Source organism: Monomorium pharaonis, chromosome 10 (assembly GCF_013373865.1).
Source record: "Monomorium pharaonis isolate MP-MQ-018 chromosome 10, ASM1337386v2, whole genome shotgun sequence".
Taxonomy (NCBI): Eukaryota; Metazoa; Arthropoda; class Insecta; order Hymenoptera; family Formicidae; genus Monomorium; species Monomorium pharaonis.
Genome location: NC_050476.1, coordinates 12,562,659 through 12,579,663, shown reverse-complemented (window position 1 = coordinate 12,579,663; position 17,005 = coordinate 12,562,659). Strand labels below are relative to the sequence as shown.

The 17,005-nt window shown below is 38.6% G+C and overlaps 1 protein-coding gene across 1 annotated transcript in view; it reads left to right on the top strand.

The window, feature by feature from the left end:
- Window positions 1-17,005, top strand: part of LOC105838097 — a 130,788-nt gene that overhangs the window by 41,514 nt on the left and 72,269 nt on the right. Inside the window, exon 3 of the mRNA XM_036292847.1 lies at window positions 5,595-5,793. Within this exon, the coding sequence (XP_036148740.1) occupies window positions 5,661-5,793 (133 nt within the window). The 5' untranslated portion in view covers window positions 5,595-5,660. The remainder of the gene's footprint in view (window positions 1-5,594; window positions 5,794-17,005) is intronic.

Here is a 17,005-nt window from a genome sequence, read left to right as displayed (position 1 = left end):
GTTCGATTGGACAAAGTTCGATTGGACACCGTTCGATTGAATACTGTTCGATTGCGCACCGTTCAATTGCGCATCGTTCAGTTGCACACCGTTCAATTGCACACTGTTCAATTGCACACCGTTCAATTGCGCACATCATTTAAGTCGGTATGCAATTAAACGGTGTCCAACCGAACGGTGTCCAATCGAACTGTGTCCAAACGAACTGTGCGCAATTAAACGGTGTGCAATGTTTCGTGTCTAATAGCACAACGGCCAATTGCAACGTGTCCAATTGTACTGTGCGCAAATGAATACCTCTCATATTAAACACTGGCAAGTCGGTATCACGTCTTCTCACTCATCTTAGCTCTATTTTTCTTCAACGTGTGACGTTGGTGAAGAATGCAACACCGACGCGATCTCCACTTTTTTCGCTCCTCCCCCATCTCTCCGGCTCTTCCGCGCGCCCAGTACACGTACAGCGCCTTGTATGTGTGCGTGATCGCCCCGTGCTGGACGTCGCGGGATCATTTCTGCCGGTGCGTGTATACCACCAATTGGTGTTCAGTGGATATCCAGTGGACGTCCACTAAACCTCCATAAATCCATGGAACATCCATGTCCATGATGGAAGTGAGATGGACGTTTATTAAAAATCCAATAAACTTCCATAGCTCTATTAGATGTTTACTTTCATGGTGGAAGTCAGATGAATGATCCATTTTATCTTTATCTTTAACTTTCAATAGATCTCTGTTAAACATATTAAAAGGTATCCATTGTACGTTATGCAGATAATTAATAGAAGCTTGGATAGATAACTGATGAACGTTTTGTAAAATAAAGACTCCTCTACTAAAGATCCACAAAATGTCCGTCAATCATCCACCAAGGCTCCGTGAAACCTTCACTATTCACCGCTACGTGACGTGTTTCTTGTGAATAATGTAGCGTTTTCCACGCCTCGCACTCGCACACGCTAACACAGCACTCGCTCGCGCACTTCCGAACACTCGCTCGCGCGCGAAATAAAGCAACTCGTTAGCTTTAGCAATTTATTAAAAGCACACGTAGGTGACAACTCTTGGCTAGACAGCTCAAAACGAAAACCAAAACAACAAACAAAACAACTTCAAAACGAAGCGACATCCGTCAGCTGACGACGTCAATCGATATATTGATTTAATAAAGCTCGCGTTCACACACGCGAGCTCGCACGTAACAATAATAATAATACTTTATTGTTTTCCAATATAGGGGTTACAAGGCGCTTTTTTCTACGGAGCGTTCCCGAACCGTTTACACTTGTATCATCCCTCTACTCCCGAACCGACCTGGCCATTTGCGACCCTTACATGCTATTTCCCCCCAACCCCTCTCGCACGCCATTAACCCCTTTCCCCACTTCCCAACCACCACTCTCTCCTCCTCCGGCCCTCCTTTCTGACTCTCCCTTTTCCTTTCCTCTCTGCCTTCCTCCTTCTACCTCTCCTCCTCGGTTTCCTCTTTCCGTTTTCATCTCAGTGGATCTCTTCTCCTCTCCTTTTTCCTCTTGTTTTCCTCTGCTCTCTCCGCCTCTCAGTCTCCATTCCTCTCATGCCTTCTCTTCTTCCTGTTTCTCCTCCCTCAACGATCCTCCGTCTCCTCCTAAGAATACCAATCAAAACCATTATTCTTCTCCTACGATCCTCCACCCCATTCTTCCTCCCACCTTATCTCCCTCCTCCTTTTTCCTCTCCCTCGCCTATCTCCCACTTCTCTTTCCACTTATTCCATACCCATTCAACCCCGTCCACATACTTCTATTACCCACATATACTTTCTTTCCCTTACTCTTCTTCTCACTTGCCCTCTTCAACATCTTCTAATTTTCCTCTTTTCCATAGATAGATCCTCGCCCAACCTCACTTCCCAACGCCTCCTAATGTCCGCTTTCCTTTCCAGCAACCATTCTTTATCTTTCTCCCGCAACATCTCCGTTATTACCACTATCCCCCTCCCCACTCTTTCCGTTATCATCCTTACCTTCACTTCCCTCCCTAACTCAGTGATGAGATGCGGGCCGGGTTTTTCGCGCATGCGTGGCGAGAACAGTAACAGTAACGTACCTAATAAGAGAAGAAAGATGTACCGTTAATCGCCTGCATACAATCGTGCAATTTTTTTGAATATAAACAAGTAACATATATGTACAAATATATTTATATATCTATATATTCCAGATAGCACAAAATATTATCATAAATATTTATAAATATTTTACAAATTTATTTTCAAAAAATATTTTTTAAAGATTATATAATTATTTTTAAACCATTTAGAAATGATACCAAAATTATTATCAACAATATATAGAATATATTTTAAAAATGTACTGAAAAATATTTATGTATATGAACTTGAAATATTTTTATATTCTTTGATAATAATGGTATAAATATTTATTTTAAATATTTTCCTAAATGTTTATCATAATTTTTTTTATACCTGACAAATTCGGACATAAAAATATGTACAAAATATTTATCATAAATATTTTTCCTTCTCATAAATATTTTATAAATATTTTGTGCTATCTGAGATATATCTAAATAAATATATCTGTACCTTTCTAATTTCTTCCTGCGACAATCCCGCTAAGACTTTTGCCAAGATTTTTGCGCCCATAATCTAGGCACATTATACATCACTGCTTTATTGCTATTCTCAATGCGCATGCGCGAAAAACCCGACTCGCATCTCATCACTGCCCTAACTCCCTTTTCATAATTTCTTCAATTATCGCTCTTCTCTCTATCGCTCACTCCCCTTCCACCTCCTCCATATTATGTTTCTCTTTCTTATCTCCCTTATTCTTCTCTCCCTCTCCGCCCCTCTCACCCTTCCCCAACCCTCCTTCTCCGCCCTCTCCCTCATCCTCTTTTCCATCTCCCTTTCCACCCTCCTCCATGCCTTCATCCCCTCCTCCCCTTTCCCCCGTTATCCGTTATCCCATCTTTATTCTCCTCTCCTCTCCTTGCCGTCTCCTCCTGCCTGTCTTCCTTCTCTCCTTCCTTCTTGAATGCCTCTTTCCCTCTCGCTCCTCGCCTCTTCTTCTTGTTTCTCTTCCTCCTCTCCTTCCCTCACTTCCTGCCACCAGTTTCCCTCGCTTCCGCCTTCCCGCCTTCTCTCTCTATCACCTCTCTCTTCTCCTCTTCTCTTGCCGTCGCTATCTCACCTCTTCTCTTCTCTCTTGGTTTCTTGTGAATAAAATGCACTTTCTAATTGAATAAAAGAGACTCGTCAAGAGCGCAGAAGGAAGTAAGATTTTGCCATCAACATATAGTATAAGACTGATAAATTCCCTGTTGAAAAGATGAGATGGAAATCCAGATGGTTATCCACATATATGTGGATTCCCATAGATTTTAAAATGGTTTTGTATGGATTCCATATTTATCCATATGGAATCCATACAAAACCATCTAAAATTCATGGGAATACATATACATGTGGATAACCATCTGGATTTCCATCTCATCTTTTCAAGGGGGCTATATTAGTCTGTAAAAAAGATTGATAAAAATGAGAAGGACTAAATAAAATCTTTTATTTATGAAAAATGATATGTTTAATTAAATATTTATAAGAAATATAATAATACATTTAATCAAGAAATATTTATATTCAACGCTATTTTAAGTATAAAATATTCGTGAATAAAGGCGCTTTTGCATTTTGTTAAAAATACATTTTTTATATGTAATGATACACGAAACATCCGCCAGATATCCATCGAGGTTCCATAAAGCCCCTACCAACGATTCACACAAAGTCCAATAGGCATCCTTGACAATGTCCAATGGAAGTCCAATGGACGTACGCAATGCGGAACTGTGGATTTCCAGTGGCTTTGTAATGGATTTCCAATGGACTGGAAATTCCAAATTTCCATGGCAGACATCTAATTGACGTCTATTGGAGATTTCTTTTCTATGTAAGACACACACACACACACACACACACACACACACACACACACACACACACACGGGGGGGGGGGGTGCTGCCATTATTAAGGTCCCATTTAGGGGGACCTTCGGTTCCTTCTCTCGTACCCACCCCGCCGAGAGGGGTGCCCGAAACAGAAGGGTATGGAAATGTACAGTATACAACTTTGCTGTGTACAAAATTTTTGTGTCCAGATAAACCGTGTCTATTTGAACCGTGTACATTATTTTGTGACTATTTGCAACATGTCCATCTGCACTGTGTCTAATTGTACTGCGTCCAAGTGAGCCACTCCTGGCAATATTGACGTGGGCAATATTGGTGCGTGACCAATATTGACGTGGCCATTATTGACGTGGGGAATATTACGTGTGGCCATTATTGACGTGGTCAATATTGACATGAGCTATATTGACGCGTGGCCAATATTGACGTGGGCAAATGGGACGCTCCCCGTATAACTGATGCCAAAGTCATAATCATGGAACTAAAAAATTTCTTCAAAACTGACTTTGAATAAAATTTTTGAAACTTCTACTATTTTAAAACTGTCATCTTGAATCTTGTAAAACTAATATCAAAATCGTAATTAACGATCTCAAAAACATTCAAACAATAAAATTATAATAAAGTAATGTTATAAAAGCTGTAAGAAAATGATGCTTAGGGATAGTGTTAATTATCATTGTGCTGTGAGGTATTAATTTTCAAATGTGTTTTCTAACCTTAAAATACCTTGTTAGCCAAAATAAAGAAACACGTGTTTAATATTTTTCGATGTACTACGTGTGTACAAAGTTTCAAGAAGTTCGATGTTTTGCACTTGAATAATGTTACTATTAGATTAAAATACACAGCAAGCAATCAACACCCAGCATTGGCTCTATACGCATTTATCCTATTAATTTTATTAATAAATATTTTTTATTAAGAAAAAACTATTTCTATTAAAATAAATTATAAAAAGTTATTTATGGTGAATTAAAAAGTTAATTGAAACCCGGGAAAAAATGTTTCATATAAAAATGTATATAAATATACCTATATAAAATATGTCCATATATATTTATATTAGTCTTCTTTCTTTGTAAAATTTTTGTTTGATGTGAAAAATAATAGTCATACTGAAAAGATGGAAACTAATTTAAAACTAATTTAAAAAGATAGAAACTAATTAAAAAAATAATTGTTGCACTACTTTTTTTAAAAAAGCTAAGTATGAAAAATTGTCCATATATAATCATATTGAGCAAAAATTATTTCTTTCAGTATGACTATTATTTTTTTATATTAAATAAAAATTTTACAAAAGAAAGGACACTAATATAAACATATATGGACATATTTTACATATATTTATATGTTTTTGTATGAAACATTTTTTCCGGGAGTTAGCAAGCGCTTACTTAATATACTTTTATTGTATAATATTTGCATGAAAATTCTTTCTACTAACATATTTAATTTTAATTTAAAAGTATATTAAGTAAAATCATAATAATTTTTTCTAAAATGATTTCTACTTTCTTGATCATCTTGATCTTATTATAATTTAGTGTTTTATCTGTGAAGCGTTATAATTTTCCCGATGCGACAACATATGAAGAACAACGTCATTCCAGATGTACCGAACGAGATTTGTAGATGACACAAAGGATCGATTATCTGCTCGGTGAAAACGTGTCTCAATGTGCCGTGAAAGGTTTAATGTCGCACGTGGCCTCGATCTGCCGCCGCGGGTGAATCAATTGTCTTGTCGGCGTAGAAGAATCCTGTGCATTCTTTTGATGTTCGAGACGCTACTCAGCTGTGACGCTCAAGGTGAGACACTATAACATATTGTTCAACAAGATTTATCTTGTAATCGTTGATAATTTTTTAAAAGTCTAAAAATTTTTCTCTATGTACATAAACAAAAAATTGAACATTGTACAATTACTTTTTCTAAGGAAACAACTGTTTCATATTTATTCATAAAAATATTAAAGATAATTATCAAAAATTAATTTAGATAAATATTTTACGACAAAGTATATAAAAATAAAACGTAGTATTTAGATTGAATAAAGTTTACTTGCATGCATGTTGTTACTTGTATACATGCGCATTACAGAAGTATATGCAAAAGAAAATTAAGAACAAGCTTTTTTAAGTTTATTACACGAGAAAGAATTTTACTTAATTCTATTTGTTCAATTATTAAATTTTAAAAACAAAATAATAAACGTAATAGTGATACCCAGAATACATCTTTTTTTTACAAAATCTTTAATAAATTCTTCACATATGCCGTATATATATATTTTAAAGACGTTTAAAAAAGTTTAAAAATAGTGTACAATTACCGATTAAGTATAATAAAATTCTGCTTAAAAAACTCTGATAGAATTAGAATAAAAAAATTTATATAATCTTATTAGGTTTTGGTTCGTAAATATCAGATTTGTTATTTTTGTTGTTATTTAGCATATAATTTAGAAATTATCTTTAATAATTGTTTTTTTACTGTGTTTTGTCAAAATTTGATATTATTTTATAATGTTTTCCGTTTATATCTGATAAATTATGTAATATTTTAATCTTAGATAACTCGACAAATTGTATAGAAAACATACACGTTCAGATTAGTATTTAATTGTTTTACTAAGATACTGTTAAAAAACGATAGAAATAGACAAGTTCTCTATAAATGGTTCAAATATGTCCGATTAAAACGATAACTTTACTATAAAATTAGATAAAAGTAAATTTACCAAAATTACAGGTAAATTTACAGGCTAATTTACTTGACACCAGAAGGTAGAACAACCAACCCTTAAAGCACTTATTTTAATAAGATATAAATATGCATTATGTAAGTGAGATCTTACCAATTGTGAGCAAAAAGTTCCGTCGGTATTCAGTTTGCGTTCAACTTTACGGAGGTTTTTCATATTTGACAACGGAAAATTATTCAGTACACCATTGAATTGATATTCTATTGCCACTACTCTTTTATTATCTGTTTCTATAAAACTTTCAATATTCCTGTCCGTTTTTCTCATTGGACCAATGCATGCTTTTACTTAAGCTGAATACAATCATCAGAAATGCAAATTTGATTACATAAAATATCAGAGACAGAATAAAAAATAGAAATGTTATTAACTTACTGCTGATATATCAGACAGCATCTGCAATCAATTGTAGCGTCAATTCCCGTTTGCGTCATATGCATATTTGTGCTGTGTCTTGGAATTCAGTTTACACACATCCCGATAAATCGCTTTTATCAAATCGATTCAGATTTATGTTTTCCTTATTGGAATCCGTTTTCTCATGGCGAAAAGTTCCTGCAGACAACTGATCATGATTTATTAAATTACTGCTTTTTATTACAGACTTTACTGGCTGTTTTTCCTTTGTTACTAATTCTCCGATTAGTAGTGCCGAATCTTCTTTTGCCTTGGAGTGTTTCTGTGGTGCCAAATTTTGTCCTTCGTCTCTAAATGTAGGCATAGGTGGTAAATTACTGTGTGCCAGCTTGCTTCGTTTGACACTCTTCTGGTCATCTACGTTGCCTGGTGAATCAATTAAACACTAAGACATTTTTTTTACTTTCTTTCCTTTCCCCTTTTCCTCTTGATCGGAATACAAAAAACAAGTCATCTTTTTACATACTTTGACCAACATCTTCATGCCCCGTTCATAATTATCTGCGAAAATTATAGCTTATAGATATCACATCAATAATAAGAAAACCTTGATATAAAAAATACATTATTTATGACAAATTATTGTGTAAAAAATCTCACCAATATTTGTTTCTATTGTTTTCACATTAAAGCAGTCCCAACTCTCCTCACTAGCAGAGCATGCTTTTACCATTTTTTGAATACTAGATTTGTGATAAACCATTTGGGTACCAGTAAATGTTTCCCAAAGCAGATAGCCACACCGATAGAACGAGATTTTCAAACTCTTCAAAGTCACAATTTTCGTCATCATTTAAAAAGCGTACATTGCTGCATTTTTTTATTGTGTGTATCAGCAGACACAGCAGATACAGCTTTCGCATCAAATGCAACCTTTTCATTTACAGGAGACTCTATGTTATTAAAAATTACGTCATTACTTTTGTCGCTCTTGTGGTGTAATAATTGTCCTTCGTCGTTCATTTTTTCGAATCTAATTTCTCTAAAAAACAAATAAAAATATGTATTTTCCTATCTCGACAAATAAAAATATGTGTTACTATTCAAGGAAAACCACACTTCCAGTAATATTATTAGATAATATTGTGACGTGACGTTTTTCGTCCGTCATAAGGACCGGAATGGCCGGGAAAGATCATTTAGGGCCGCGCCGTACCTCGAGGGAGACGGCGGCCTCTTTCTTTTTTTGGCTAATTTAGTTTAGAGTTTAGATATTAAGAGCGAGCGGGTGGAGTGGTGTGCCAAGATGACCAATTGTAAATTACGGAGCAGCCGTCGAGGGATTGTCAATGAAAAGCCTAGACGACCGAGCGGCGGGGCCCCGGACAGCCAAAGGACCACGAATCAGGTTAAGTATCTAAGGATAACACCAAGATACGTAAGGAAAGTCGTGGTGCAGACACTGCCGTTATGTCCTGTTTTAGAGACGGAGTAAAGGTATCAAAGCAACCGGGGGCCATCAGAGACGATGCCGGGGAAAAAGAGTGCTCCCTTATGCCCGTCGGCCAGAGTGGAGGAAACCCCAGCGGGAGCGGTAGTCACGGCCTCGAGGAATAAGCCGGACGGGGCCTGATCAACCTCGAGCCGGCCCAGCGGAAGCCAAAACGGTGAGGAAGGCCATCGAGACGTGCAAGCCGCAGTCTTCAAATTGCGCGGCGTCAGGACCAGAGGCGCCCTCGGACGCTGAGATCCTGCAAGATGAGCAGACGCCCCATCGATTAGGGATACGTGTGCGCGGATCGAAGCACAATCGATGCGCAAGCCGCTACCGGCCCCCGACCGCTCACGGTTCGTCACTGTTCGGCGAGTCGACCAAGAATGCGGACCAACAGCCATTAGCGACGTCCTCGATTATTGTAAGGCCACCACTTCGACCACGCGGTAAGAACGGGGACGACACGGTCACCCCGCGTTTCGCGAGATAGTAAGGAATTGTCAAGCACTGTAAGAAAATACCGCGGCAAGTAGATTCAACGATACCGAGTATACCCGATGCACGTGTCAAATTCCGTCTTAGAGTTAAGTGCCCATTTTTTGTAATTCTCCCCTCGAGAGCCGCCGAGCCGACAGTCGTGTTATGAGTTTATTAATTGTAATCTGCGGGAGGCCGGGACGACGCGATAAAGTAAGACTTCCGGGATTCGTGTCCCGAGATTAAGCATACCGAGAGCCCCGAGTGGCGGGCATATTGCCGAGACGAGATCTCAAAAAATCCACCTCTCGGACGAAGATACCCGGGGACAACGCCGTTGTACCGAGGCGTAGTGACCGTCTCGCGAATATTCACGTAAGGCCCCCGACGGGCAGGGCTTTATCTCGGCGTAGATATTCGAGCTTTTGCGTAGTATATGAAGTCGCGCATAGAATCACGAGTAGGATGCGTACGTGTCCCGAGCGTCGAGAATCGCGTTAACCGTTCGCATAATACCGAGATATTTCGTTAATCGTATTTGTTCTAATTTTATGATCGTAATCGTATTGTTATCGTGTAGAGCGAATATCAATCGTGTTGTAAATTCGGATGTGATTGCTGTGGATATGTCGAGCCTTGATTGCGTCTCCGATTCGGTAGGAGAATTTACGAACAATTAATTATGGTTATATCCTTTATTATTACACATCTTATTAATATATGATTTATTATATTATTACTGAATGAGTCGTTAGTAATTGTGAACTTCCTCTCCCACTCTCCGAGAAAGAACATCTTATTATAAAAACTCCGCCTCTCTACCATTGTGTAGGAGCGGGCTACCGGGTAATTAGCCATCGCGATTAATTAATTTGTGAATTTTGTGCGGCGCGAAGAGTCGCGCCTGGCGCCCAAAGATTTAAAGAAATAAAGTAGAGTAAATTGCAGTCGCGGCGAAGTGCAGACGAACCGAAGAATTATCGTCGCAATATATAACGTGTACTGAGATAATTTCGTATTATAGGAGATCAATTTTCAAATTTTATTAACATTGTAAGATAACGACTACATATATAACTCAAATTAAATCAGGCGACAATACAAACATACGCCATATATTGTATACATATAGGTTTACTTGTACAGTATTTTCCAATCTAATAGCATTTGCAGAGCAATTAATAATGATTGAAGGAAACTAATAAAAAAAAAAGAAAAAAACGAATAAAGGAAAGGCAATTGTGAAGTGCGCCCCTATAGGAAAAAATTATGCAAAAATTACTGCACAAAAAATTGCATATTTTTGTGCATAAATTTTTGCAGTTTCTACAGATTTTTGTACAAAGTTTTCGCCTTCAGAATTTTTCTGCAGAATATTTTGCAGAATTTTATGTAATATTTTTTAAAGGTAAAAACTTTGTACAAAAATCTGTAAAAACTGCAGGAATTCATGCACAAAAATATGTAATTTTTTGTGCAATAATTTTTGCATAATTTTTTCCTACAGGCTTGCATTGCAAAATTACAGGGAATCACAATGCAATATTGACGATGTCATATATCCATTTTTGTACGGCAAAAGCAGGTATTTTGTATCACTTCTGATAAGGACCACATCTTGAGATATGATAATTTTTCGATTTTTAATATTCCTACTAGACAGCTTTTACACGGAACACTGTAAAAATCAGTTTTAGTGAGAAACTCTTTACCAATCACTACTGGAGCCTGTATTTCGACAGAAAAAGTAATGTTTTCAACTAAAATGATAGTGCCATCAGTGATGCCACAACAATTGTTGGGAAGTTCATTTGTAATTTTGAAACGAGGTAGAATAACGCACCGATATTGACGTCGTCTGCAACCAGATAATATCGGACTAAAATTGTGCGGATAAAAAAATCGTGGGAATTGACCATCATGCGATATTGGAGTTTGAAGATCAGACTCAAATATCATAAGTTTTCCAATTTGTTTTCCTATTAGTTCGAGTGAATTACGTGCTTTAATTTTTCTTTTTAAGGTCTGCATATAATTTTCTAATGGAAATGCTGATATCGTGTCAAGACTGAAATTAATTAACTTATTCGAAAAATAGTCTGCATCATCACATATGTGAATATTATGGGCTATAAAATCTTGATGGTGCTATAACGACGTAGACACTTTAAACAAAGTGCTTTAAAATTTGCTTTGCAAATTGTCGAAACTTTTCTTTTTTGCAGAGATTAGGATTTAACAAAATTCTCATTGCGCATTGTAATTCTATGAAATGGGTATTTTTCCTTATCTAAAATAGGTTTCAGCACAAGTGGCCCTAAATACAAGACGTATAATCGAAATTCAGTTGCTTTCCAACGCAAAACGATTTTTATTTCACAAGGTTTTCTTGCGAATTCTGTACATAACATTGGAGTAGTATAGGGGAAGCCATTGGGGCGTCAAAACAAACCCCCACTCCTCGCCCTCACAGCGGGGGGTGTCTGCCCCCCTTCCCCCCTGTCTGGGGCAGCCATGGTGCATCAAAACAAACCCAAACTTTTTTCTCGGCCTGATGTCAAACCTAACCCCACTCTTCCTCCGAGTGGTGTCAAACCTAACCCCCTTCCCCCGTCTGGGGCCTGGTGGGGAAGACTAGACGCTGTGACATCACGAGTTTGAACGACGCGTTTTGATTGGCACCCCATGGCTGCCCCGAGCCTTGAATGGGTAGCCTGAGTTTGTGTCGTCACGATTTTGAACGGAGGGTTATGATTGGATACCCCATGGCTGCCCCGAGTCTTGATTGGCACTCCATGGCTGCCCCGAGCCTTGATTGGCTGCCTGAGTATACTACTGGATTTTGAATAGGAAAAAGCAGATCTTAGTGCCGAGCGTTTTTATCCAGCGGGGGTGCGGCTCGGTCAGGTACGAGTTTTTGTAAAATGGGTCAATAGGTTTATAGGTCAAGTATGCTTTGTAAGCGCGAGAGAGAGAACTTTTTGCTATTATGTAGTGATAACTAAGGTAAAAACAGGTGCGAGTATAATTTTTGACTCGGATATAGGAAAGAGATATATATTATAGAGTGGGTGCGAGAAAGAAATAGACATTGCTTAAAATTACAAATAAAATATTTATTAATATAGCTTACTTTCTAGGAATACAAAATTGTACATGGCAGCACGCTTGAGGTTTTACACATTTTTTTATTTCTTTACAAGAAAAAATTTTATTAAATATTTTTATTATTCGTCTGTCGTTGAGCTCACAATTGGAAGAAAATAAATTGAGAAACCGATTAAGATTATAACCACGAGACATAAAATATAGAAAAACACAGCAGTATTGTTCGCAAGTTTGTGAGAGTAATCCTTGTAGAGGCACGGTGTTCCATCGATACTTCGCTGAGTTTCGTCGCAGTCGTAGGAGGAATCTGGAGTCCAAGGGTGGTAATCCGTAGCTATCGAAATATGTTCCTGTTCCACGTTCATCGATGTAAAATGCGACCCAGTGTTCGCCAGGTTGATTGTGATTGTGTTAGCGACGATTGCTGTCAATCTCGTCCACACCCTCGGTAGTCTGTCTGCAGGATAGACGCCGACATACTTGGCATTTAGTTGTCGCAACGCATGTAAAATTTCCAGTGAATTCATACGAAGGCGACGACCGGGAGAGTGGAATCGTTTGCGTAATTTCTGGGTTCTCTTTAGCCGTGCGTTCGTTTTCTTTCTCTTCGTCTGTTGTCGGATCTTCGACTTTTACTTCTACGTTTTGTACGATTTCTCCTTCTTCTCCCTCTTTTTCTTCGTCGACGACGTCGTCGTTAGTCGAGAGACTGGCGTGACTCGAGTTTCGGCTGGATGGCTCGTTTAACCAGCGTTTTAATTTGTGAGCGTTACGTAACGCACAATGAAATTTTGCGTTAGCTCGAAGTCCGTGATGAGTACAGCGGTGACCGTACTCGTCGACATCGGGTAAATATTTGTATGCCGGAGAATCTGCTTCCAGATTATATATGTTTCTGGAGAGAAGATCACACAAGTAACTTGCTTTTTCATGGCCTCTGGTAAAGATGCAGCGAGCCTAGCGGGTAATATCACGTAGTTGGCTTACAAAAAACTTGGGATTAGCTTCACCGTCGAACTACTCGATACCGTGGTAATTCTGTGAAAGTCAATTGTTTTCACGTCTTGAACTTTCGGGTAATTCTTCAAACGAGCAAGGAGGCAGTGTAATCCAATGGCCGATGATTGCTGCGTCGAGTGCGACAACTGCGATCTCTTTAGGAATAAATTTTCCCCCGCTATCCCGAAAGCCTTGGATGTCAATAACTATGTCCGTGGTTATAATCAACAGCTTGCTTGCTTCACTCTTTTAAATCGATGTGACTGTCTTCGTGTCTCGTAGAAAACTGATTTCTCTTCGTATTTTAAAAATATCAGCGAAAAAGTGTGCTTGTTAGCGTTAGTGACGGTGGTGGGGTTAATTGATGATAGTACTGAAGGTAGTGGTGGTGGTTATAATTTTTTTTTACACGATTTTATCGTCTATCAGACATAAAGTCTAGCCGGAAAAGTCGACGATAATTTGACGAGAAGAGTCGATTTCTAGAACATTATCAAATTCTGCATAAACGATACAGTTAACAGACGTGGATAATGCCCTTGCGAATCGTACTTCTAATCGTAGACTGCCATGTTTCACGAGATTCCAATGTCCGGCACAATTTGCGGATAAATCGGGAGTGAGATCGAAAGCGAAAAGTGTATATCCATCGGCATAATCGTTTCTACTTATAGAATTACCCTCGTTCAAAAAGTGAATGCCAGTTCCGGAAAAGAGCGTATGATAGGCTTCGACGTAGAGCGGTTCGTCTTTGGAGAAATTCGGCTGTAGCGGTCTACTAGGAATTTGTACACCGTCGACGTATAGCGAAAAGAAATTTATATCGTAGTTTTTGAAATTAAACGGATTTAATTTTCTATCTCCGTTAAACGCTCTGTTATCAACAAAACCGACAATTACGCGTTTCGATAGTTGACCGAGGATCACGTTATCTATCGATTCTCCTACGAGCCCGGAGTGTATCGTGAACGTTTTAACCTCTACTCTCGTTAGAGGATACTTGGCAGTTGTCTTACTCAACATTTTAGCGTGAGCGAGTAATACACCGGGGCTTATTTTTGCTCTTCTTACGAGTAGACTAGCGTCTAAAATACGAATTTTTGACGTGGAACTAGATTCCATTAGACAGAAAGAATCTTTCGAGCGTACGAGTCTCATTCTAACTTCTACTCCGTTAATTAAAAATTTATCCTGATTAAAAACGTCGCAGTGAAGATGACCTAAGAGATCTAACTCCTGTCCTGCCTGAATATAACGCGCTCGCCTCACGAGAGCGTTATTTGGTGCCGAGGAATCTACGTGAGTGTCCATGAGACCGGGTGTATCCATGTCCCATAGACACGCTGTCAGATGAGAGGATTTTGCGGGAGAAGCATAGTTTAATAATGCTTCGATGTATGCACGATACGCGTAAGCGTTGTTTGGAGGTGACACGAGTTTCTGATTAAAATATACGTCAATTTGATTGAACATGGAATGTAACAAATGATTTACAGGGCCTACTTTGAGTATGAAGTCACTGGGCGTCGTATCTTTCTTCCCACCGGCGAGAGGAGTGGTTTCTACGCGTAGCCGAATACTTAACATGGTATGCGTGAGATCTAAGTAATCTTCCCCGTGACCGGGTATGACAAATTCTATAGGTGCATCGTCGGCGAGTGATGTCACAGGCTTGTAATAAATCCATTGTGAACTTTCTATGTTGGTTTGAGTGGGAGGTAACGAGAAGAGATCGAGTTCACTCTTTAAGCACTCGCTGGAATGAGTGTGAAGAAAAGACATACTTATTTCTCACGCAGAGACTTTTGACGTAAATTAAGAGAATATATCGGATACTCCACGCTTCTTACTAACACGACGACGACGATTCGTAGTGGAAGTCTTTTTATTTTTGCCTCTTACCGAACGAGACTTTTTCTTCGTCAATCTTTTAACCGTTTTTTTCTTCCGCCTACTGTTTTTTGATGTTTTCTTTTTGCTTGTCCGACGTTTACGCGATGCCGACTTTGTTGCCGCGAAGCGACCAGTGTGACTAACGAAGGGGAACTGAAGCGGTAGCTTTTTCGTCGATATTTTATATCCCGATCCCTTCATTAGGTTTTTAATTTTCTCTTCTGCTTTTCTTTTGAGATTTCCTCGAGATTCTTTGAATCGATTTCTGAGTGCCTCCTTCAAAGGAGTATTATTTTCAACGTTGTCTATCACGTTAATACCTGCACGTAAAGCTTCTTTACCGATCGCACGTACACCTCTACTCAAGTAAGGAAGTGCCTTTCTGAATAATCCACCGAGAAAACTCCCGATTCCGTGTCCGCGCTGATATGGCGAACCGACGAAAACTCGTGGTATCCCTCCCCCACGGGCGTCTGCTGAATTATAATATTCTTCCTCCTCTGGTATCATATTAATGACTTATTAATTTTTACTTTTAACGTTCAAGTTACTGATAACGTCTAAAGTGTAACGTCACCGTTAATGTTCCAGATTGAAATGGTATACTTTTACCAAGTGCGTCTTTTATATCTATTTCGATCGTACGGAAATTCGTTTTTCGTAAAGGTATGTAATGTGAAGGAGAAAAATATGACGTCTGATTCGCACCGTACGTGTAATTAAACGCGTTCAATGGTATCGGAACTATTCGAAGAAGAGGAGACTTGACATCACCGGTTATGTAAGGTTCGCAAATATCACAATAAACGAACATTTTATCGGGGATTCCACGTATCAGACTATGAGGTTCTTTACCCCAGAAAGCCAAATCAGGTTTACTAATGATAATAAATTTTGCTGTATAGAAATCTTTTGTGGAATTAGGTTTCAATATCGTGAGCTCTGTGTAAAAATATCCATTCTTGGAAAGCAGCATGTTTCCGCAACCGATTATTTTCAAAAGATTGTCGGAAACGTTTAAATAATGATTTTTTTCACATTTGTTTGCACATGTGAGGCTGATAAAAGTTTTAAATCCTTCCTCTGTACGAGCTTCAAAATGAAAATGCGAGCCGGCCTTTTTACACGCGGAATTAATTGTGGAATAAAGTTCGTTGATATCTTTGTAAATACCATTTGGTATTACAGCTTCAGTCGATGTTAATTTAATGTCTTTCTTGTCTTTGTCCTTCGGATTGATATCGACGAATTTGAGGGTGTTTTCCCGGTGCTTTATGTAGAGGAAAGTATTAGGAAATTGAATCTCACTAAGCCCGACTTCCTATTCACCGTGCAAAGATAAAGTCTGTGGTAATTGTGTGGTGAAAGATGACGTCTTATTATGCGGAAAATGCCGCGTACTGCTATTGCTCGGAAGAACGATGTAAAATTGGTCCTCACGCATCTTGAAGAGTGATTAAATTCGAAGCGGGTATCCAACTATCGAACTTACTGGGATAACCACGCCAGTGGACCAGTACCTGCTTATTTTTCCCGTAGCCTCTACTTTTTATTACTCGATCGACGATAAACTCGTCCTCCTGCAAATTCTTCTCGACTCGAGCTAATTCCTGTTCATAAAAAATACCGTCTATGACTTCACCCGCTAAATCACTCAGTTCGTATACGCGAGGTTTTCGTCACTCGAGAACACGGTGAATACGAAATATCTCTTCGCTCCAACCTGCCTCGTATCCTTTCTCGAAGGTAGCTTTTGCTCTACTGACGCGAACGAGATCGCCAACGTGGTATTTAGCTTTACGACTTTGATTTTTAACGTTCCATCGACGAAATATATTTTCACGTGCGATTCGCGCGTTTTCTCTCGTCACGATCGTCGGTTGCATTTTGGTGGAAGAGTGACGGGTATGGTTGTACGCACGAACGA